The 22,121-nt window shown below is 34.6% G+C and overlaps 3 protein-coding genes across 5 annotated transcripts; 2 read left to right on the top strand and 1 right to left on the bottom strand.

Moving 5' to 3' along the window:
* Positions 1-3,150: 3,150 nt before the first annotated feature.
* LOC145015153 (P-loop containing nucleoside triphosphate hydrolases superfamily protein) lies at positions 3,151-7,060 on the top strand. 3 transcript variants are annotated; one of them, XM_078973598.1, is made up of 6 exons: positions 3,151-4,185; positions 4,268-4,866; positions 4,960-5,991; positions 6,077-6,245; positions 6,356-6,543; positions 6,635-7,060. In XM_078973598.1, the coding sequence occupies exons 1-6, from the start codon at positions 3,417-3,419 to the stop codon at positions 6,875-6,877; spliced, it is 3,000 nt and encodes a 999-aa protein (XP_078829724.1). In that variant the 5' UTR covers positions 3,151-3,416; the 3' UTR covers positions 6,878-7,060. The 3 variants fall into 3 exon arrangements, with proteins under 3 accessions (XP_078829724.1, XP_078829725.1, XP_078829726.1); XM_078973599.1 differs by having other exon boundaries at positions 6,362-6,543; XM_078973600.1 differs by having other exon boundaries at positions 3,155-4,185; positions 6,386-6,543.
* A 197-nt stretch (positions 7,061-7,257) lies between these two features.
* LOC145015155 (BolA-like family protein) lies at positions 7,258-9,039 on the bottom strand. Its single transcript, XM_078973601.1, has 3 exons — positions 8,672-9,039; positions 8,294-8,361; positions 7,258-7,527 (listed from the first exon to the last, which is right to left on the bottom strand). Exons 1-3 carry the CDS (start codon positions 8,927-8,929, stop codon positions 7,374-7,376), a joined length of 480 nt encoding a protein of 159 aa, XP_078829727.1. The 5' UTR covers positions 8,930-9,039; the 3' UTR covers positions 7,258-7,373.
* Positions 9,040-13,885: 4,846 nt separating this feature from the next.
* LOC145018520 (uncharacterized) lies at positions 13,886-14,769 on the top strand. The gene is made up of 2 exons (XM_078976399.1): positions 13,886-14,215; positions 14,281-14,769. Exons 1-2 carry the CDS (start codon positions 13,993-13,995, stop codon positions 14,532-14,534), a joined length of 477 nt encoding a protein of 158 aa, XP_078832525.1. The 5' UTR covers positions 13,886-13,992; the 3' UTR covers positions 14,535-14,769.
* The last annotated feature ends 7,352 nt before the right edge of the window (positions 14,770-22,121 follow it).

Consider the following 22,121-nt stretch of genomic DNA (forward strand, 5'->3'; position numbering starts at 1 on the left):
CTGATATCCCTCTGGCTGCTATGTGACAATTCTCGAACTGCTGCTCCTTCGACTTCTCGAGCTAACAACACCAAATATCACTTAGTCCAATACATTAATCCATCTTAGGGTAAAAATGACCATTCTACCCCTAGTCCAACTTGGTCCATATCTAATGCCCTCAACCAAGGCCCAAAACTAAGTAAGTATCCCAAGTCCACTAGTAGCCCATTAATGGCCCAATTTGCTATATTGGGCCTAATACCTTATTGGGCCTTGCCTTAAGCCCAAACACATATACTTGGCTCATATCAACTGACTCCTGATGGCGCACTAAGGCCCAAAGACCCAAAGTCCAAAGCACATCCCACATCGAGGCCCAATTACTCAAAACCCAAACTGACAGAGTACGCGGGGCGTACTCCTAGGTACGCTAAGCGTACTAACTGATGGCTTGTACGTCGTGCGTACCTCCTTATACACCCAACGTACAGCCCTGTTAATCCACTTTTCCATTAAGTGCTTAATACCCCGATCCAAAGGCTACAAACTCAGATCCAAGTCCTCTTCCATGTCTTAATTCATAAAGTCACTAACTTGGTGACTTGCAATCTACCAAATAAGCCCAAACTCAAAATGTGACAACATACTTTCATTCCAAGGGCTAGATCTCAAGCATGAGCACAAATAAGTCATAAATGTTGGAACTTTACTGCTTATGGGACTCATATGACTCTAAGGGGGGCAACCCTGGTCTTAGAAAGGTGCTTGAGTCCCAAAGATCCATTCTTGGGACCAAAAGAGTCCATACTAAGAGAGATCTAAGAGATTAATCATCAAGTTCAAAACTTTATAAAGGTCCGCAATGAGGCAAATATCCCAGATCTATATATCCTCCTTCAGTTCACCACCTTCCTTGATCTTCACTTGTTAAGAAAATGGCTTTAGAACACTTGAATACTTTCCAAAGGCCTCCAAAGCTCCAAAAACACTCAAAGGAGGGTTAGGGTTTTGTAACAGCTCTCTAGGGTGGAATGGAGGCTGAAACTTGAGGGTATAACATTCCTTATATAGTGGCATGCCCTGAATTAGGGTTCCTGGACACTAAGCGTACGCTAGGCGTACATCCTGTACGTTGGGCGTACGCCAAAAGCTCTCGCGTCCACCACCTTTCACACGCTGGGCGTAACCCATCTTATGTTGGGCATACCCACGCGCCTTCTACCTTCCATGTATGGCCCTTCCTTGCCAACTTTTCCATTGAGGGGCCATAAATGACAACAACTTCAAAATGTTACAACTCCTTCATCCTAAGTCCGTTTCCGACAAAGTTTAAATCCACGAAAAGGTGGCGAGAAGCTCTACGCTTCTAGCAACACACCCCGGCCCAAAATCTTCTCGAATAAAACTCAAAGCCCATAAATGTACAGAACACCCCTAGCATTGGCTTCTAAAACCCCCAAATGAATATTTTAGAACAGTGCGTTATAGAAGACACCAATACCTACCCATGTTTATGCTATGTTAGTATGCTAGTTGTCTGCGTGACTCTTGCATGTATTATGTGATTATCGGGCTAGGGCCCAGTGACCATCTGTATGTTATGTATCTTTGTGATTATTGCATGTGTATGTGATTATTTTATATATGTTATATGTATGCTGGGCAGGGCCCGAAGACAGGGCGCGACACATTATATGTTTATTGTATGTATGATATGTGGTATTTTAGGGAACTCACTAAACTTTGTGCTTACGATTTTTATTTTATATTTTAGGTACTTCTAGTTCCAAAGGGAAGAGTTTGGGTTGACTGCATCGCACACATCTTATAGATTCTGTTTATGGGACATACTCCGATTTTTATGATGTTTGACATATTTATTCTAGTGGGATGTATGAATAATGTTTTGGAATATTGTTTTTACTTAAATCAAAAATAAAATTTTTGGGTCATAATTTTTGAATGTTTCATACATAACCATTTTGTGTGATTCATCTTGTTAAAAACATACATGACATTGGATGGAATTTACAAGACAATAAATATATGACCATTTTGTGTGATTCATGCTGTTAATCAATTGTTTTCAAATGCTTAACATCAAAAAGATATGTTGGATTTGAATTTATATGATGGTTTGTATTTTTTTAATTTGGTTTTTATATGATGTTTTGTATTTTTTTTCTTTAATGATTTGTATTTTTATAATTATTTGGTAAATCCATTCAAATCTACTCTAATAAATGAATGTTTTTTTACCACTTGTCACACTCTCATTTACTTTGTCAAATGTCATTTTCTGATTATTTTGAATTAATTTTTTTTCCACATATCATTTTATATGTTTTTTCTATTTTTTTTTTTTTAATTCTTCATAATATTTTAATATAGTAATTGCAATAAATATAGTAGTAAATGGATATCAATGTCATTAATGAACTTACCTTTTAATTTTAAAATTCTCAAAATTAAAGCTCATTAGTTTTTATTTATTTATTTAAATTATTTGTTTAAATTTAAAAGATAAAAAACATTTTCATTATAATCATTCATTAATTTTCTTATTTTCTTATAAATTCAAAGTTTTCAATAAATAAATAAATAAATATATATATATATATATATATATATATATATATATATATATATATATATATATATATATATATATATATATATATATATATATATATATATATATATGTCTCAAAACTAATACTTAATAAAACAAAACCATTTCATTCAACATCAATTAAAAATGTTAAAGATGATTATTTTTATCATTTATCTAAAAACCAGTTTTTAAGAGGCAGATAATATATTTTTATTCTGAGACAAAATTAAGCCTCTAATCGTTGCCAAAATCCCCTTAGCTTAAGATTTGTAATTACTCGCAATTTAATTTAATTAGCCTCCAAAGTCCAAAGTCCAAAGTCCAAAGTCCAAAGTCGAAACGCCTCTTGGTTACGCGTGGAGGGTGATTTGGGCTTCCAGATTCCAAGTTGTTCACTGGCCTTTAGGAGGAAAATGGAAATGGAAATGAGAGGAGAGCAAAAAGACACGTCGACTAGACGTATACACAAACAAAAACAAGACACAAATGTCGCTAATCAACCACACAGTCACAGTCTACCCACCTTGTGACTTGTGATCCCGCTCAAGCCAGGGAGGAGATTTTGTATTTCTTCCATTTTTATGACCAGGGTCGTCTCTAAAATAAGAGGAGCCCGTTACATTTACAAGAATCTTTATCTTCCTCTAAAATTCTGAATCAAAGAGAAAGGAGATTCCTTTGCCACGTGGCTTCCACCTTCCACCTTGCACCTTCCTATTCAAGGAGTGGAGGAGGCTCAGCTGCTGCTTACTTAAATATTCTCCTATACGACAACCGGGCATGGCGGAACTGCAGGAGGTATAAGTCGAACACGATCTAGATGGTGATGCAGGTAAGCGGTTGTGGTGTGGGAGGCGTGAGTGTAACAGCAAATAGAATTGTGGGTATTGAAAGATGGAGGATGGAAGCGTCGCCAACCCTCCTCCGATTCCGTCACTTTGACTTGAATATTTCCTCATTCTCATCTTCTTCCTTTCATGGATGCTCTCCTTCGCAATCGTCTTGGACCTTTCCGTTACGATTCAACATCCGGAACAGTTCCGATAAGAAAACCGCCGTCAGTATCAGCACCGTTAAGAGAGGACGACGCACCGGCAATAACAAGAAGAAGAATCGTACGGAAGTCACCGGTGAACCTGTGGTGGCTGATAATTACTCAGAAATCAGAGGAAAGCAGGAAGACAGAACCCAGGATAGACCATTCAGCGTGCGTAGTTTATCCCAAAACGGTGATCCTCTTGGCCGGAAAGATTTGGGGAAATCTGTGGTCAAATGGATAAGCCAGGGGATGAAGGCAATGGCCACCGATTTCGGGGAGGCGGAGTTGCAGGGAGAGTTTTCCGAGGTCAGACAGCGAATGGGTCCGGGTCTCACCTTCGTTATACAAGCTCAGCCTTACCTCGGCGCCATTCCAATGCCCTCCGGCCTTGAATCTGTATGCTTGAAAGCCTGCACACATTACCCTACACTCTTCGATCATTTCCAGAGAGAGCTAAGGGACGCCCTTCAACAACTTCAGCACAAATCCTTAATCGAAGACTGGCAAAAAACCGAATCATGGAAGTTGCTCAAGGAACTTGCAAAATCAGGTTCTTTTTACTCTTTCTTTATTCTATACCATTCGATAATCAATCCTAAACAATCTTATAAAGTTGTTATAATCACTTTCAGCTCAACATAAAGCCATTGCAAGGAAGGCGTCACTACCAAAAGCTGTTCATGGTGTTTTGGGCATGGAATTGGAGAAAGTTAAAGCAATTCAAAACAGGATTGATGATTTCACAGAAAGAATGTCTAACCTCCTTCGTGTTGAAAGGGATGCTGAGCTGGAATTCACCCAACAGGAGCTAGATGCTGCTCCTGCTCCTGCAACTACAACTTCTGATTCAAATAAACCGATTGAATTCCTTGTAAGCCATGGACAAGCAGAACAAGAACTATGTGATACAATATGCAATTTGGTTGCAGTGAGTACTTACACAGGATTAGGTGGGATGCATTTGGTGTTGTTTAAAGTGGAGGGAAATCACAGGTTGCCACCTACAACACTCTCTCCTGGAGACATGGTGTGTGTGAGGACATGCGATAGCAGGGGTGCAGCTGGATCAACTTCTGGTATGCAAGGATTTGTGAATAACTTGGGGGAAGATGGATGTAGTATCACTTTGGCTTTAGAATCCAGACATGGTGATCCCACTTTTTCAAAGTTATTTGGTAAAACTGTGCGCATAGATCGGATCTATGGATTGGCTGATACAGTTACATATGAGGTACTTGTTAATTACTATCGACTATTGTTATTAATACAAATAGGATGCTATAAATATAATTTATTTACCATTCTTTCTTCATGTTCGTTTCAGCGCAATTGTGAAGCTCTAATGATGCTACAGAAAAAAGGTCTACACAAAAACAACCCTTCAATTGCAGTTGTAGCAACACTTTTCGGGGACAAAGATGACATCAAATGGCTGGAAGACAACAATTTCACCGACTTAAGTGAAACAGAAATTTCCGGAATCAAATACATAGAAAATTACGATAACGCCCAAAGAAAGGCAATTGCGTTAGGTTTAAACCAGAAACGTCCCGTGTTAATCATCCAAGGTCCACCTGGTACTGGAAAAACAGGTCTGTTAAAGGAATTAATAGTCCGTGCTGTTCAACAGGGTGAAAGGGTGTTAGTAACAGCACCTACAAATGCTGCTGTTGATAACATGGTTGAGAAATTATCAGATGTGGGGATCAACATAGTAAGAGTTGGTAATCCTGCGAGAATATCTCCGGTTGTTGCTTCGAAATCTTTAGTTGAGATTGTGAATGTGAATCTTTCGAAATTTCGATCTGAACTTGAACGGAAGAAGTCGGATCTCAGAAAAGATCTGAGACAATGTCTGAAAGACGATTCATTAGCAGCTGGAATTCGACAGCTGTTGAAGCAATTAGGGAAGGCGTATAAGAAAAAAGAAAAGGAAATGGTGAAGGAGATTTTGGTCAATGCACACGTTGTGTTGACCACAAACAGTGGGGCAGCTGACCCGTTGATCCGACGTCTTGATGCTTTTGATCTTGTGGTTATAGATGAAGCAGGACAAGCTATTGAGCCGTGTTGCTGGATTCCAATATTGCAGGGGAAAAGATGTATTCTTGCTGGTGATCAGTGCCAGCTGGCACCTGTGATTCTTTCTAGAAAGGCGTTAGAAGGTGGACTTGGGATTTCTCTTCTAGAAAGATCCATAAGTTTACATGAAGGTGTTCTTGCCACTAAGTTAACAACACAATACAGAATGAATGATGCGATTTCAAGCTGGGCTTCAAAGGAAATGTATGGAGGATTGTTGACATCTTCACCTACAGTTTCCTCTCATCTTCTTGTTGACTCTCCTTTCGTTCAGGTATTATCAGGTTTTAATTTATTTTTTTTAACATTAAGATTTTTCGCCAAAAATGTAAATTTTACATATTCTTGTGTTATTTCAGCCAACATGGATAACACAATGCCCACTACTACTCCTTGACACAAGGAAGCCATATGGAAGTTTATCACCTGGTTGTGAGGAGCATTTGGATCTAGCTGGCACTGGCTCCTTTTACAATGAAGGAGAAGCGGATATTGTTGTTCAACATGTTCTTTCATTAATATATGCTGGTATGTGGATATTTGGAGTAATTAATATATATATATATATATATATATATATATATATATATATATATATATATATATATATATATATATATATATATATATGTTTTCAGGGGTAGTTTGGTCATTTTACATTTACACAGGTGTGAGTCCAGCAGCAATTGCGGTGCAATCGCCATATGTTGCTCAAGTGCAGTTACTAAGGGACAGTCTGGATGAGATTCCATTGGCTAATGGTGTTGAGGTGGCAACTATTGATAGCTTTCAAGGGAGAGAAGCTGATGCAGTAATCATATCTATGGTAGGTCATATATATGTTTAATCTTGAATAGTCTATTGAAATCTTTTTCTTTATGATATATATAAAAAGACTACATTTTTATCTTGTTTAGGTTCGATCAAATACTCTGGGGGCTGTTGGGTTTTTGGGGGATAGTAGAAGGATGAATGTTGCAATAACAAGAGCAAGGAAACACGTGGCAGTTGTATGTGACAGCTCAACAATATGTCATAATACGTTTCTGGCAAGGTTGCTGCGTCATATCAGGTATTCTGGTAGAGTGAAACATGCAGAGCCAGGTGGATTTGGTGGATCTGGACTTGGGATGAATCCTATGCTGCCATCTATAAGTTGATTCTGATGCAATCTTCCAATACTTTGTGTACATCTTTCTTTCTTTTGGGAGATTGGTTTTATTCTTGTATAAGGTTATATTCATAGTTGTATATAAGAAACATAGATACACTGTCAAATTGTAAATTGCATTAAAACTTCCATAATGTGTGTTTTCATTCATATAAGAAAGTTTGTTTTTTTACCTGATGGAATGAAATAGACCAACCTTGGTTATGTTGTTCATTCCTTAAGAATGAATATAAGCGATTTGATTCCTTTCATTTTGTTCATGAACATATAAAGATTCTTCTCATTTGATTCCATTTCCTTTATTTCCATGCAACAAGAACATAACAGTTAAGCTACTTCCATAGTATTAAAAAATAAAACAGTGAAGAATGTTGAAAAGATTCTACCATTATATCACCCAATGATTACAAAAGTTGCAAATAAAAGTGAATTTTAGCAGAGCAGATGTATAAGATGATTCATATAAAAAGATTCCCAAGAAGACTTCATTTCCCTGATGCTGCTTCCTCAGGGGTCTTGGTTGTCATTTGGTCAACTGCATGCACAACGTTTTGAAGTTCCTCCCATATGGCTTTGTATACCATCCGCTGTCTATTCACAGCAGACTTTCCCTCAAAAGCTGAAGACACAACATCAATGCTGCAAAAGAAAAAAGAAGAAGGTTTCAAATTCAATTCCTTAATGATAACAAGATACATGGAAAAAATCATTTGTATATTTGCATTCACTTAGAAATATTAACAATAATAGCAATATAAGTTAACTATTGATGTTCAATCAATATAAATCATTGACATGGTTGCAACAGTGTGAAGAACTTAGAGATGGTATATGAAAACTCAGAGGCTAGAGGTAATGCACATGAGGAATTTGCACAATGATTTGTACAAAATGGTAAAAATGGCATGCACAAGTTGAGGTCAAAGAAGTACATAATATAAAAAATAAGCAAAACTTTAGGCTTCTGTGATTCTTAAGGCATAGAATCAACTATATAATCGGGAGAGAGAGTACTTTCATCCAACACTACAAAAGTAAAGGAGATGCTTATAATCCATTTGATGAAAGTAAAGAAAAAATAATTAAGGAAGAAAGTTTCATATGGTGTTTACTCGAATAGTGAAACATGTGATAGGATACCGATTGACATGCAAGCAACTAACATTCCTTCAGTAATGATTCATTCCATTCCATCATACAAACAAACAGCTTTTTTTTTCATGCCAAACACTACCCTAATCCGTGTGATTGTATTCCAAGAAAGATCTCTCTGAAATAACAAATCAGTCTGTTTCATTACAAGATGGAAAGAGCAGTCTTTCATGTTACTTAGTTGAACATAGATGCATAATCAGACATATAAATTCAACCAATCTTTTGAGTGAAAATTCGAATGCAAACTCACCTAACATGCCGCCCATCACCATAAGCATCATTAACTGTTACTAACTCCGCATTCAATTCTTCTTTAATCTGTCCAAAATATATGCATAGTTAGCCATGTCCAATTAGGTTCTCTTAGATTTCTCACAGCCCCTTGTAATATATCGCAAAATAAGGGATTTTTCATCTTGTTCTCAACTCGTTTCGTATTGAACAAATTCAAAGATTTCATATATGATCCATGGGGGTAATAGATTAAAGATACTAATAATCGAATGGAAGACACACAACTAGCATGATAATTAATACCTTTAAACTTTAAAATGAACCAAAAAATCACGGTAAAAACCAGGTTTCCAATTCGCATCCAGTCATTTCATAAGCTTAGAAATTATCAAACCTTGTTCTGCATCGACTGCATCAATGGCGAATCGATAGGTCCAGAAGCGTTTGAGGGAGATGTAACCCGGGTACTGATGCTCCGACGACCCACCATGTGAAGCTTGGGCATGATAAGCTGTTGACGACCTAACTTCTCCACTGGAACAATTAGGCGAACACGAGCTTGAGACTTGAAATGGCGCAGACTGTGGCATCTGAAGAGATGGGTACCGTAGGCACACAAGGCCGTGATATTGGGGCGGGTGAGCATCGCCATCGCCGTAGTAGCTTGTGGCAACCTGCTCTGTTGACTGTTGAGTATACGATAATAGGGTAGCAAAAGAAGGCCACGCAACCTTCCCACACGATATCAAGCTTTGCCCTTTGGTCAAGGTGTTACAGATGTTTTGTACTTTTCGTCCATGAATAGTAATATATGGCCACGTTTAGTCCTTCAGCATCAAAAATGTGAAGATTCAGTCCTTTAAACTGATTTTTCAGATGTCATCGTGTTTTGTTTCGTTTTCGAAATATCCTCGCGATTCGATTCTTTGTTTGATTCAGTCCAATTGAAAACATGACGATTTTTCTTTTCAAACTTTTAATGGTCATTTATATTATAATAGAGGTTATTCGATTAATACGTTGAAAATAAATATTATATTATATTATATTATTTTAATACTTTTAGTATTCAATAATAAGAGTGAACATCACATATACCATTGAAATATCCCAAAATAGAAACTTATGATTTCCAGAATTTTGTAACCCATGCATATGCTGGTTCAACCAAACAACAGAGAACAACGATATAAGGGGTCTTGCTACCCATTGATTTATGTTTCTTAAACAATATGTGATAATAAAATATTAACTTATTTTTTATAGATATTTGATTTTTCTTTAATCGAGTCATTTAAGTGATATAAAATAGGAAACATAATAAAAAAATCATTAGATAGAAACAATTTTGATCCCACATCATTGTATTAAATAAACTTAAAAAGGCGTTTTTATTCTATATATAAATAAAGGATAAATTTCATAATATAATTAATTACTATGTGTGAAACCCGTTTATTACACGAGTTGATTAAAATAAAAGATAGATATCAAAGTGTAAATATTAAAAATCAAAAGTTTGTTTTAACTCAAAATTAATGATACAATCGTCATGTTGTATTATAAAATATAAATTTTAATATATATATATATATATATATATATATATATATATATATATATATATATATATATATATATATACTCATACATTGTAATATCAGTGTTTATGAAATAATTTAGTTTGTTAATCACTTTTATTATTTTATTATTCTCAAAAAGATATTTAAACAAATTTTATTTGAAAAATAAGAAAACAAAGAACAAAAATCTAAGAAAATATATAAAAACAAAGTATGTTATTAGCATAATTTTAAATCCGTATAACATATATAGATACATTGGAAAGTTTTTGAAAAAAATGAATATATGTGAATTTAAATGCCAAATGGTAGCATAATTTTAGGTTAATAATATCGAATAAGAAATATAAACGAAAAACTGATTTAAATTACCCTAAATGTAGGAATTCAAATTTGGAAGGAACATGTATTCTTAATCCTCATAAATACATAATTATGTCGCATTTTTAAATAAAGTTGATAAATACAAGAAAATGACATGTTGATTTTATAAAATTTAAAAACACCATAAAATGCTAAGTGTTATAATTCATGACAAAATGATATGTGACAAAAAAAAAACATTTATTTATTAGAAATGATAATATGTCTGGGTTTTAAGAGTCGGTCATGAAGTCAAAATATCCATTTGAAGCTAAATAGTTAGCAAATATAATATTACTTGATTTTCTTGCAATTTAATTCCATTGATATATCATAAGGTAATTAAATTATAAATTACCAAATATGACTATTTAAGGAGGGCCTCCTTTCATTCCAACTCATTCAATTTAGGGTCACATTAATTTTTCTTTTTCCTTTTTCTTTCATCTTTTTTAACCAACAATCATGAAAACTTTATTTTTTCAATTCATTCAATTTTTAATTTTAAAATAAATACACACAAATTAAAATCATTCAAAATAATTAACAAAAACATTAAAAACATACAAACACAATTTAATATAAGTTTTAAAATATGAGGTATAATTAACTAATGCATAGAAGAATATAAAGAGAAAGCTAGAGATAAAAAACTAGTTCTACGAACTTATTAAAGAAGAACAAATATTTAAACCCACTTGACCTATTTGTTGAAGGAATTGTATCTTAGAGGTACCATTCTCTTACAACTTAAATGATTTTACAATCGAAATTACTGAAGGTTTTACATGCAATAATTAATTTATGAAAATATCATATATATAATATATATGGTATAAAATTGCACATGATAGAGACAAATTTGATCTCACATCATCATCATGTTAAATAAAAGTCTCCTTTCAAAATTAAAATAAATAATTCAAAGTAAAATTTATTATATAATTCATTCTTATGTTTATCCTTATAAAGTGTTTAAAATATTAAAATTCTAAGGAATATATATTTAATGTTATATTATTTTAAATGCAATGAGCATAGTCGGGCCTACCATGGGGCAGTTGCCCCACAACAAAAAATGATAATAATAACAAATAGGTATTTTTTTTAATTTATTTTGCCTTTTCAAAATTACATATTTTTACCCTTTAAATTTTTCTTGCCCCCATAAAAGAAAGGGATAATGACTTCAGAGGGTAACATACTTTTGATTTTGATCACATTTGGTCACTGAACTTTTTTTCGTGCTCTATTAACCCTTTAACTTGTTGATTTGTGCAAATTTTCCCCTTCCGACCGGGTTTAGCCGGTTTCAAACGGTTTATTGATCCTACGTGTATTTTTTTATCTTACGTGGCGAAAGAGGTGGCATGTAGGGCCCGATTTTTCGTCTCCGTCTCATTAAACAACACCCCGAAGTCTCATTTGGTCCTTAAACTCGACTAGGTCACAAAATTCTCCATCGATCATTCATCTCCTTCAACCGTTCTATGGCATCATCTCCAAATCCTACTGATCAGAACTTCATTGTAGTGGATTTCCACTACAATGGTCAGTTTGCACCCAATCCCTTAGTTTACTTTGATCCCAACAGAGCATCAGTGCGAGATGTGGACTTCAGTGGGTTTGGGTATGAGCAATTCATGGAATTCCTTCACAAGCTCACCAACTCGAGAAGCAAAGACATCTATTTCTACCTTCCACAAGAGTCTTTAGGTCTTGGAATTCATACACTGGTGAACAACGGTGATTACAAGGAATTTTTGGATTTGGCGTATGCTAATGACAAGAGAATGAATGTATATGTGGATCACCATAATGAACCTATCTTCGACTGGATTGAGGCTGAGGAAAGTGAAAGTGAAAACGAAGACTTAGATGAAGATGAGGATTCAGTTATTCAAGATTCATATTCTGTTGATCATGAAGAAGATGATGCTACCTATCCATTTCCAGCAAACAAAACTGCACGTGATAGATTTTTAAACATCCTTTGTGAACCTATAGATAGTGAAGATCAAGATGATGAATACGTGCCACCCCAGTACCCTGTGTATGATGAGAGACAGCCATGGGATCAGATGAAACCAATTATAGGTATGCGATTTTCTAACCCTACTAAGCTTAAACATATGTTAAGCAATTATGCAGTTGCTAATGGGTATGATCTATGGTTTGAATAAAAATGACTCTGATAGATTGTTAGTGAAATGTTGCAAAAAGAATAAGTCACCATCTTGCCCTTTCAGACTATGGGCCTCCTGGATGGGTAAAGAAAAGACTTTTCAGATCAAATCTCTAGTGAATGAACATAATTGTTGTAGGGTGTTTAAGTTTGGGTCAATTGTAACTTATAGATGGATAGGGAAACATTTTATGAGTCAAATTATAGAGAACCCAAAAATGAGTGCAAGGAAGATGAAAGCTAAAGTGTCAACAACATTCAACATAAATGTGAGTGTAGGGCAATGCAGAAATGCAAAGAAATTTGCATTACAAGAGATTGAAGGAAGTTTAATTGAACATTATGGGAGATTGTGGTCATATGGTGAGGAAATTATCAGGTCAAATCCTGGGTCTACTGTGAGATTGGATGTAGACATCATGCCAGATTCCACAACTTTGTTTTCTAAGTTTTATGTGTGTTTCAAAGCTGTAAGGGATGGTTGGTTAGAAGGGTGCAGGCCAGTAATTGGGCTTGATGGTTGCTTTTTAAAGGGTATAGTTAGAGGAGAAGTTATTTCAGCTGTTGGGAGAGATGCAAACAACCACATCTACCCTTTAGCATGGGCTGTGGTATGTGTTGAGAATAAAGAAACATGGAAGTGGTTCATAGATTTGCTTATGGATGACATTAATGGTGGTCTTGGTGCAGGCATTACCCTTCTTTCTGATGGACACAAGGTTAGTACTAGGTCATTTTTATGCTTCATTTTTATGCTTTTTCACTCATAATGATGTTGTGATTTGTAGGGGTTATTACAAGCAGTTAAGGAAAAATGTCCAGAAGCTGAACATAGACAATGTGCTAGACACATTCTGGCCAATTTTAATAAAAGGTTTACTGGTCAACAATACATAAAGTTATTTTGGAGGGCTGTAAGGGCTAGTACTGTGGAGAAGTTCAGAGGTGTAATGGAGAACATCAAATCTATTGATACTCATGCTTATGATTACCTTATAGACAGAGATCCTACTACCTGGTCTAAGGCATTCTTTCAAGAAGGAAGAGACTGTGATGCAGTGGAGAATGGGGTCAGTGAGAGTTTCAATTCTGCTATTAGGCATGCTAGAAGGAGACCTATAATCACTATGCTGGAGGAGATTAGGTTATTTGTGATGGAAAGGATAACTCAAAGAGTTGAAGGAATGGAATGGGATTTGCTTATATGTCCAACTATTAGGAAGCGTATAGAACATCTGAAGGTTAAACAGAGGTAATTATTTTACTTTAATATGCTTATGTTAATTATGAGGATGTGTTATTGATTCACTGATGTTAATATGCTTAAACAGATTGTGGGGAGTTACTCCTTGTGGTTATCAAAAGTATGAGGTTAGATTCACTAATGTTGCATATGGAGTGGATCTAATTGCAAAGAAGTGTGCCTGTAGAATATGGCAACTTACAGGGATACCATGCTTATATGGAGTGGCAGCAATATCTTACTTAAATCATGATGCTGAGGCATATGTGTCCCAATCATACACTACTGAGGCTTACCTAAAATGCTACAAATATAGCATTAATCCTCTCAATAGTAGTGAAATGTGGCCAGATGTTCCATACCATAAGCCTTTGCCTCCCAAAAGAAGAAGATTACCTGGTAGGCCATCTGTGAAAAGGAAGAGGGATGCAATTGAACGAGAGTTGAGTGGATCAAGTAGACAAACTGTCTCAAGAAGGGGTAGCATAATAAAGTGTGGTATTTGTAAGGAACCAGGTCACAACAAGAAAAAGTGTCCATCTAACCAACAAAGCAATACATCAGGTGAATATTTTTAAAAAAATTACATCATTTGAACAAAGAATTGACATTTTAATTTTTGTTTGCAGTACCAAGTTCATCCAGGGGCAGTGGATCAGACCCAAGTTTATCCAGGGGCAATGAAGGACCACCACCTCCTCCACCACCACCTGCAGCCCAACAACCTCCTCCACCACCACCTGCAGCCCCCATGCCAAGAAGAAGGGTCCCAGTTAGTAGAAGTGGAAGGAGGAAATATTCTGAACGGATTATCAAACAAGCATTAAGGAGGCAGATACCTGGGGTTGGGAGCAATGCAGATAACCCTTCAGTTATTGATTAATTTAGGGGATAATAGTGGGTGGGTAGGAATATCTTTTGTAAGGCAGTTGTGATGTAAAGACAAAGTAGTAGTCTTTTTATTATGCTTTTCTATGGTACTATCAAGTAGGTGTATGGGCACATGGTGGCCCTTCTTTTGTCTATGCAGGAATCTTTTGTGTTACCTAGAAACTACTTTTGTGTATGCAGACAAAAACTTATATAACTGTAGAATATTAATGGCGTATTACAATGAATCCAACCACCACATTCACTTACTTTTTTTATTATATGTATTTGTTATATGTATGCTACTTTGTGATTCCATTCCAGTCAAAACTAATTCTTTATATGCATACTACTTTGTGATTCCATTCCAGTCAAAACTAATTCTTTATATGCATGCTACTTTGTGATTCTATTCCAGTCAAAATCAAATATGTATTCATTGTTATATGTATGCTTCCTTATGATTCCATTCCAATCAAAAATATTTCTTGGTGATTCCATTCCAGTCAAAGTTACTTCATTCCATTCTTTGTGATTCCATTCCAATCAAAGTTAATATGTATGCAGTTAATATGTATGCTTCTTTATAATTAAATTTTCCATTACAATCAATGTTACTTCATTCCATTCCAACAAGAAGTTAATATAACAACTCTATTCTATTCAAACAACATCTTTCAATACATCCTGTGACTTCATTTCATCATATACACGATGATCAGAAAAAGAAATCCAATGGTAAACTTATATATTTTCTCCTTCATTGCAATGGCATCAGAGTACTTTTCCTTCTTCATCTGTTCCATGTCTTCCTTCACCTTCTCTACTTCGGTCTTCAATGCTACTAATTCAGCTTTCATTCCCTCCACCACTTCCATCAGAGGCATCTGTACAAGTTCTACATCCAACCATTTCCAATATTTGCATTTACCCTTCCACAATAAAATTTCAAAGTGAGATTTCAAATCTGGAATAAATGAATCAGAAAAGAGGGAAAATTTAAGTGAAATTGCTTACCTCATTGCACACCATGAAATGCCTCCCTGGATTCTTTGGTGTTGTTGATGTTAGAATACGTGCAGGGAACCCACAATCACAAGTTTTTGGATCATTCACTGTGGATTTCTTGCTTGATCGATTGAGGGAGGATGAAATGCTGTAGGAGGAAGCCATCGGGTATTAGGGCAACGGGGTATTAGAGCACAATAAATGAACAACAAACGCCCCTCCTTTAATAACAAGAACCCTAGATGCCAGTTAGGATCAAAACTGACACGTAGGATCAATAAATTCATTGAAACCGGCAAAAACCAGTCGGAAGGGGAAAATTTGCACAAATCAACAAGTTAAAGGGTTAATAGAGCACGAAAAAAAGTTCAGTGACCAAATGTGATCAAAATCAAAAGTATGTTACCCTCTGAAGTCATTATCCCTAAAAGAAATTAAATTATTTTTTGCCCCCTCTTTGAAAAAATTATGAGTCCGCCCCTGACAATGAGGTTGAGTTTAAAAAATGTACCGATTTGATCTTTGACTTCCTTTAACAAATCGTACATGGTTGTCTACTCATTGTTTAGAACATTTACAGTGTTGTTTGTAATTTTCAACAATCTCAAAATACACACATTGTGTTCTACGATTTCTGACTATAAATCACACTATGAACACCTTTAAAAGTTTTTATTTTTTATCTTAAAAGCGTTTTTTTTTTTAATTTTAGAAAGATTTGAATAGCAATGAAAGTCTTAAATTATTTATATTACAGTGAAATACATACATAACCCTTCAAGTATGTTCAAATTTGCATATTTCATCTATTTATATATAATATATTCTTTAACATTAATGGTATAAGGTGAAGATTTTTTCCTAACATTATCCATCACATAAAAATAATGGTAAATGTTAGGGGATTTCGAAATTGGGTTATGGGAAATCTGGATCACAAACAGGAATCGTGTAAAACACTTTCCTTGTTTGATATTTCGACCCTAATTACCTTGGGTATCACGAAATCCAACCTAGGATAATTCCTGAAGTTACAATTCTGATATTAGGCACAAAAAACATAATCAATTTTGAGAGAAGAATGAAGATGAAGTCGAAAGTGTTGTCCAGTTTTCTGTGTTTTCAAAGGAATCGACGTTTTTCCCGGACTTATCCGCACAACGGATAAAACGAGAACAGTTTTCAACTTTCAGAAAATCCGAATTAATCCTTGATTTTGCATCTTTAAAGAATGACAGATTAGTCCTCGTACTGTTTAGTAAATACAAGTGTGCACTCCCACACCTCATAACTTGTATTATAATTAAAACATTATTCTTGAAACACTTGTTAAGTCCATTACAGTAAAATATTGGTGATCAAATCACCAACAGTAAACAATTTTTTGTTTACTTCAACATAAAAGGTTTGAGAAAATTTAATAAAAAGAAAAAAAAAATCTTAGGTTAGACGTTAAGAACGTTACACTTTATTTTAATGTTATTTTTTTTGTTATATCGGTGAGCTAAAATCCAAATATTGTTTGTAATTGTGAGTGTTAGTTTGATTTTACTATACTAAGGTCCTGTTTGATAGTTTATGTCGGGGAAAGTGTTGTCTGGTAAAGTACTGTCTGGGAAAGTTTTCTAACTGGGAAAGAAACCATGTTGTTTAATTGTACGTCTGATTGAATGTACTGAATGATGAAAAAAAATAATATTTCAATAAAAAAATAAATTTAAAAAAAGTTATTTAAAAAAATTAATAATCCAATAAAGAAATAAAGAGGCGAGGTTTGGTGTATAATTGTCTTTCCAGCCCATTCAGCCAGAAAGATATGATTTTGGGGCTTTCTGGGAAAGACATATCTTACCGGGAAAGACTCTATCTTTTATGCAAATCAAACAATCTTTCCGGTCCATTCAGCCAGAAATATATGTTTGGATCTGAAAAAATGCGTATCAAACGGAGCCTAACAATAGAATCTTCCTATCTAATAAATAAAACTAATTTGCCACGTGTCCTTTAAAAATCACTAATTTCATCCAATGTTAAATACCACTTTTGCCCCTGTTTGATTTATCTTCTGTAATCACGTTATCCCCTAATCTCGCATATATCGTGTGCCACTTCTTAATTCGTATACTATATTCAAAATTGAAATCCAAAATCGTAATTCTTCATCTTCCCAATATCTCGCCAAAACCCTAGCCTTGGAAGCCGCCTTTCTTCCTTTGAACTGACGAATTCCACTGCTACGATTAAGCTCTCCTTTCTTTGATTTACCAGGTATGATATTGATATTTATTCGATTTCTCCTTCTGAAAAACATGCCTACATCTATTACCCTTGAACATCAACCACCATCGCAATTTCAGTCTCACATCTTCACCACCGAACAATCAACACAATCACACCTCATTCAGCAATTGATCATCAGGACATGTATGTAAGGTTAAAGTTGTTTTTTTTTTTTTTTTAATATTTACCCTTTTCATTATACCCAAAAAGTATTTATTGTTTTAGTGTTTGGTTTCCCTTTATTGATTCAGGTTGAAATGAATATGCATGTGGGTTATGTGTTTTCTCTTAAGACATGGGTTTTGCATCTTCTATGTGTCTTTCTACATTCAAGCAATAGTATTCTTTTAGTTTTCTTTGTCACAAGTTTTAAGTATTTTGTTTTATTTTCTTTGTTACAAGTTTAAAATATGAATTTCTCCCTTCTTGGTGGTGTTTTCAATGCTAGATCTGATCAATTTTAAAACATCTGCTTTAAAGCTACAGGTGATACACATGATGGATTGGAGAGAACACGAATCTCACAAAATGCTTGGTTTTTGACACTTATAATCCATATGAAATTTTGATTTGTACAAACTTGTGTCTCCAGTTTTGTAATTAAAAGTCTCAAACTTTGACTTTGTAGGAAAATGAGAAACAATTAGAGTATTAGACATTGGTTTTTGAATGGTTTTTCCAAACATAACATTTGAGTGGTTCAGAATGAAGCTTTAGTTGGTTGGAGGTGATTTTGTTGGAGGGTTTTCCTCACAAAAGCAAAAGTAAGCTCATGTTTTCTTGCAATGTCTTGATAAAAGATTGAAACCACAATGCTATAATTTAGTGTATTTTTCAAAACCTAATGTCTTGATACGAGAACAAGTTTGAAACTTTAATGTTTGGTTGAATATTATGAAGTGCAAGATCGTAATGAGTGAAATATTGAAAATTGGGTAGATCTTATCATATTTAATCATTTGTTTTATGTCATGCCTCCAATTACTAACTATATTTTGTTTCTCTGTGTGCAGAAAATGCAAAGGTTGTTTCCATTGATATTCAAGTCGGGAAGTTGTTTATACAAAGAAACTACTAGAAGACGCCACTCATTGACCAAATGCTACAAGAGTCGTGTTGTGAAGTTATTTATGGGCTAAGAGGCAACCTGCAGTTTTGCGTTTTGCATACTATAGAAGATTAAGCAGGTAATTTTGAAATAATTGATTTTATTCTTTTTTATACTACATGAGTTTTAATGATGCTATTGATGGATTTAATGATGACAGGTGGTCATTAATGAAATGTGATGGCGCTGAATATGAGGATGTAATGATATAACCCCATGTATGTGTGTGGCTGTTACTATGATTTATCATTTATCAAGTTTTCAACAATTTTAATAATGTCATCTTTATTTTTTTCAACTTAACATCAAATGCTTCCAAGGGTTGTTACAGGGATGATTTGTATACTTTTTATTCTTGATGTCAATAACTATTAGGGAGGAGGGAATCGTAGCGGGTTGGAGTGAGCGGGTTTGACCAGACAGGAGGATAGGGGTGGGCGGGAGGAGAGCAAGAGAGAAAATAGGGTGTTGAGCGGTTTCTTGAAACCGCTGGAGGGTTGAATCGCAGAAGAAAAATAGGGAAGATGGGTTGGGAGGGCTGCGGTTTAGGCGGGTTTGGCTCCCTCCACAAAGGGTTTGGCGGGTAGCGGGAATGATGGGGACGATTCCGTCCCCCTTACGTGGATTCCATTGTTAAGACATATCAAGATGGTTGCATGGCACTAGGCCTTTACATCTTAAAAACATTTTGAATAAACTTCAATAATTTACACTTTTGAAATAATTTACATCTTCAAAAAATTTGTGGATTATTATTTGCTTTTGGAGGATGAATATTAACTAATCCAAACATCAACATGTATGATCTTAACATCTTTTGTATAAACATTGGGCACACCAAATCGATTCAACTTTTTTTTTTTTTCTGTAAATTCAATAATCTGTTGTTCATACAATTTTGTTATCATGGAAGACTTCACTTGGTGTGAATACTTAAGGGTGATGATAAATTAACTGCTAAAAAAAACTATTTCGTGATGGTCTCCATGATGCATTCTGGAAAGGTAGTTTGTACAAACCCCTTTCTCAGTCTCTTCTTTGTTCTTATGCTACTGGTGCTCATAAGATATTTTTAAATCTGGTTGTGTAAAACTATATATAGTTGAATGAAATACATTATGGAAAGTTTCTAGAATATTTAAGTTTATAAAAAACACTTGTTTGCAATCTATTATTAATTACGATATGAGTTATACAGTATATGAATTAAATGTTCTAATTGTGTTGAAATATAAAATTTGGACATGTTATACAAAGTCTGTAAATAATTATTATCGAGATGATTAAATCTTTTAAAGAATTACAAAAACAATTAATCTAGGTATTTAGAGTTAAGTTTGGTCGTACATTAATTAAATTATCTAATAAAATACTTGAAATGAACATATGTTTTTCTTTTATTATTTAAATTATTATTAAATGTATAATGCTTATTCATCTTTCTTTGCTATTAATTGTTTAGGCACGTTGATGCACCAAGTGAAAATGGTTTGGTACTGGTGTTTTTTCATTTTATACAAGACGTAGATGCGATATTCATAACAATGCATATTAATTTTCAGTACTAAATTATAAAAGTTTAAACAAAACTTATATCTTATTAATTTAATAAAATTTATAAATATTTGATTTTTCATTATAATTTTGAATCATCAATATGATTTTTCTTTTTTACCTGTGGTTTCCACGTGTTGTAACCTAATAAAGATAATAAAAAATATATACAATGAAACCCAAGTATGGAGATTATTGAGATCATGCGGTTCGAATATATACTAATTACTAAAGTTGGGAAAAGAATACACCAATTGTTTTAAGTCATTATATTTATATAAGTTTGATTTTTAGCACGACTTTCATAGGATGTTGCATTGCTATCCACACAATTTTATACGTAAGTACTTTATATAATAATTATTAAAATAAAAATATGACAAACTATTTAACAATGTTAGCAAAAGAAAAAAATATAGAAAACGATTGATCCCACGTCACCAACCTTTGGGAAAATATGAACGAGTTTGTTTTATATAAAATGAAAAGAATGAAGAGAATATGCATTACAAGTTTATGATAGTGACTTAGAAAAATAAATAATGATTATGGGTGCTACATTTGCTATATTTGAATTTTGAACCGTCTTAACATTTTAACATTTCAAAAATTACAATAATTTTAAATTTTTCTAAAACAATGCAAATCATAAAGTGTTTATAAAATCAATGTTTCCAAAGTGTTTATAGATATCAGAGTATCCCAAAATCATAAGGCTATAAAGCAGAATGATGTGTACGGTCACGCCTTCGTCTTTCCGTAATCATCAAAAGTATCTGAAACAATAAACTAAAATCGCAAGCCAAAGTTTAATGAATTTCCCCCAAAGTACCACCACATAAACACAACCAAACAACAGCATGCATACAGAGCCTTCAGCATGACTGGACCGTCTCACTAGACTTTCAGCCTATCTGGACCGCTCTCCGGGCCTTCGGCCCGACTGGTCCGCCTTGCAGGTCTTCGGTCTATCCGTACCGCCCTGGGTATCTTAGTCTTCAACACAAAGCAAGATCGCCTCAACCCGAAACACCATCACATATCAACATATACCATAACAATCAATAGCTAACATACACATGTGGTCATACAGATCTAACATATCACTACAGCATAGCAAAATCCTATACACCAGCATACAGATCTAACAAATCAATGCAACATATGGTAAAAACCAGGATATCGATCCAGTGAGCCGACCTTTGTGCCTTCGACCCATAAGTACAGTGAGGCAGACTCACCTCATAGTTTAACGAAAGGATGAATAATAAACTGCTCCAAATATCGGCTCTACAGGTCCACCTATTCAACAAATATAGACCAAGACTCAAATATTGCTTAAAATACCCTTAAGTCAAAGTTGGTCAAGTCCATGATTCACCGGTCACATCGTGACCTCTAATGGTCACGTCATGGCCCAATAAGTCCAACATAGACGCGGATTGTTATCCTCACATCGTGACATCCAGATTCTCACGTCGTGAGAGCATCCCCAAATGGAAATTCTTATTAAAGTTCTTATTCCTTTTTGCCAAACAACAAAATCTTTCCTAGGGTCTTAACTGTTGGATTAGTGTCTAAGTCCATAACTATATTTGGTATGTACTTGACCCGGTTGTTGCGTGGTCCTTTTGGGTTGCCTTCACCAAA

Source organism: Lactuca saligna, chromosome 9, assembly GCF_052625555.1.
Source record: "Lactuca saligna cultivar CGN05327 chromosome 9, ASM5262555v1, whole genome shotgun sequence".
NCBI lineage: Eukaryota > Viridiplantae > Streptophyta > Magnoliopsida > Asterales > Asteraceae > Lactuca > Lactuca saligna.

Excerpts from the sequence above, each read along its gene's own strand:
- LOC145015153 (XM_078973598.1), top strand. The coding sequence starts at position 3,417 with ATGGTGATGCAGGTAAGCGGTTGTGGTGTGGGAGGCGTGAGTGTAACA. Across the intron at positions 4,186-4,267 it reads CAAGGAACTTGCAAAATCAG|CTCAACATAAAGCCATTGCA; the intron begins GTTCTTTTTACT and ends AATCACTTTCAG. Across the intron at positions 6,544-6,634 it reads ATGCAGTAATCATATCTATG|GTTCGATCAAATACTCTGGG; the intron begins GTAGGTCATATA and ends TATCTTGTTTAG.
- LOC145015155 (XM_078973601.1), bottom strand. The coding sequence starts at position 8,929 with ATGGCGATGCTCACCCGCCCCAATATCACGGCCTTGTGTGCCTACGGT. Across the intron at positions 8,362-8,671 it reads TGCAGTCGATGCAGAACAAG|ATTAAAGAAGAATTGAATGC; the intron begins GTTTGATAATTT and ends TATTTTGGACAG. Across the intron at positions 7,528-8,293 it reads GGTGATGGGCGGCATGTTAG|CATTGATGTTGTGTCTTCAG; the intron begins GTGAGTTTGCAT and ends TTTCTTTTGCAG.
- LOC145018520 (XM_078976399.1), top strand. The coding sequence starts at position 13,993 with ATGTGGCCAGATGTTCCATACCATAAGCCTTTGCCTCCCAAAAGAAGA. Across the intron at positions 14,216-14,280 it reads CCAACAAAGCAATACATCAG|TACCAAGTTCATCCAGGGGC; the intron begins GTGAATATTTTT and ends TTTTGTTTGCAG.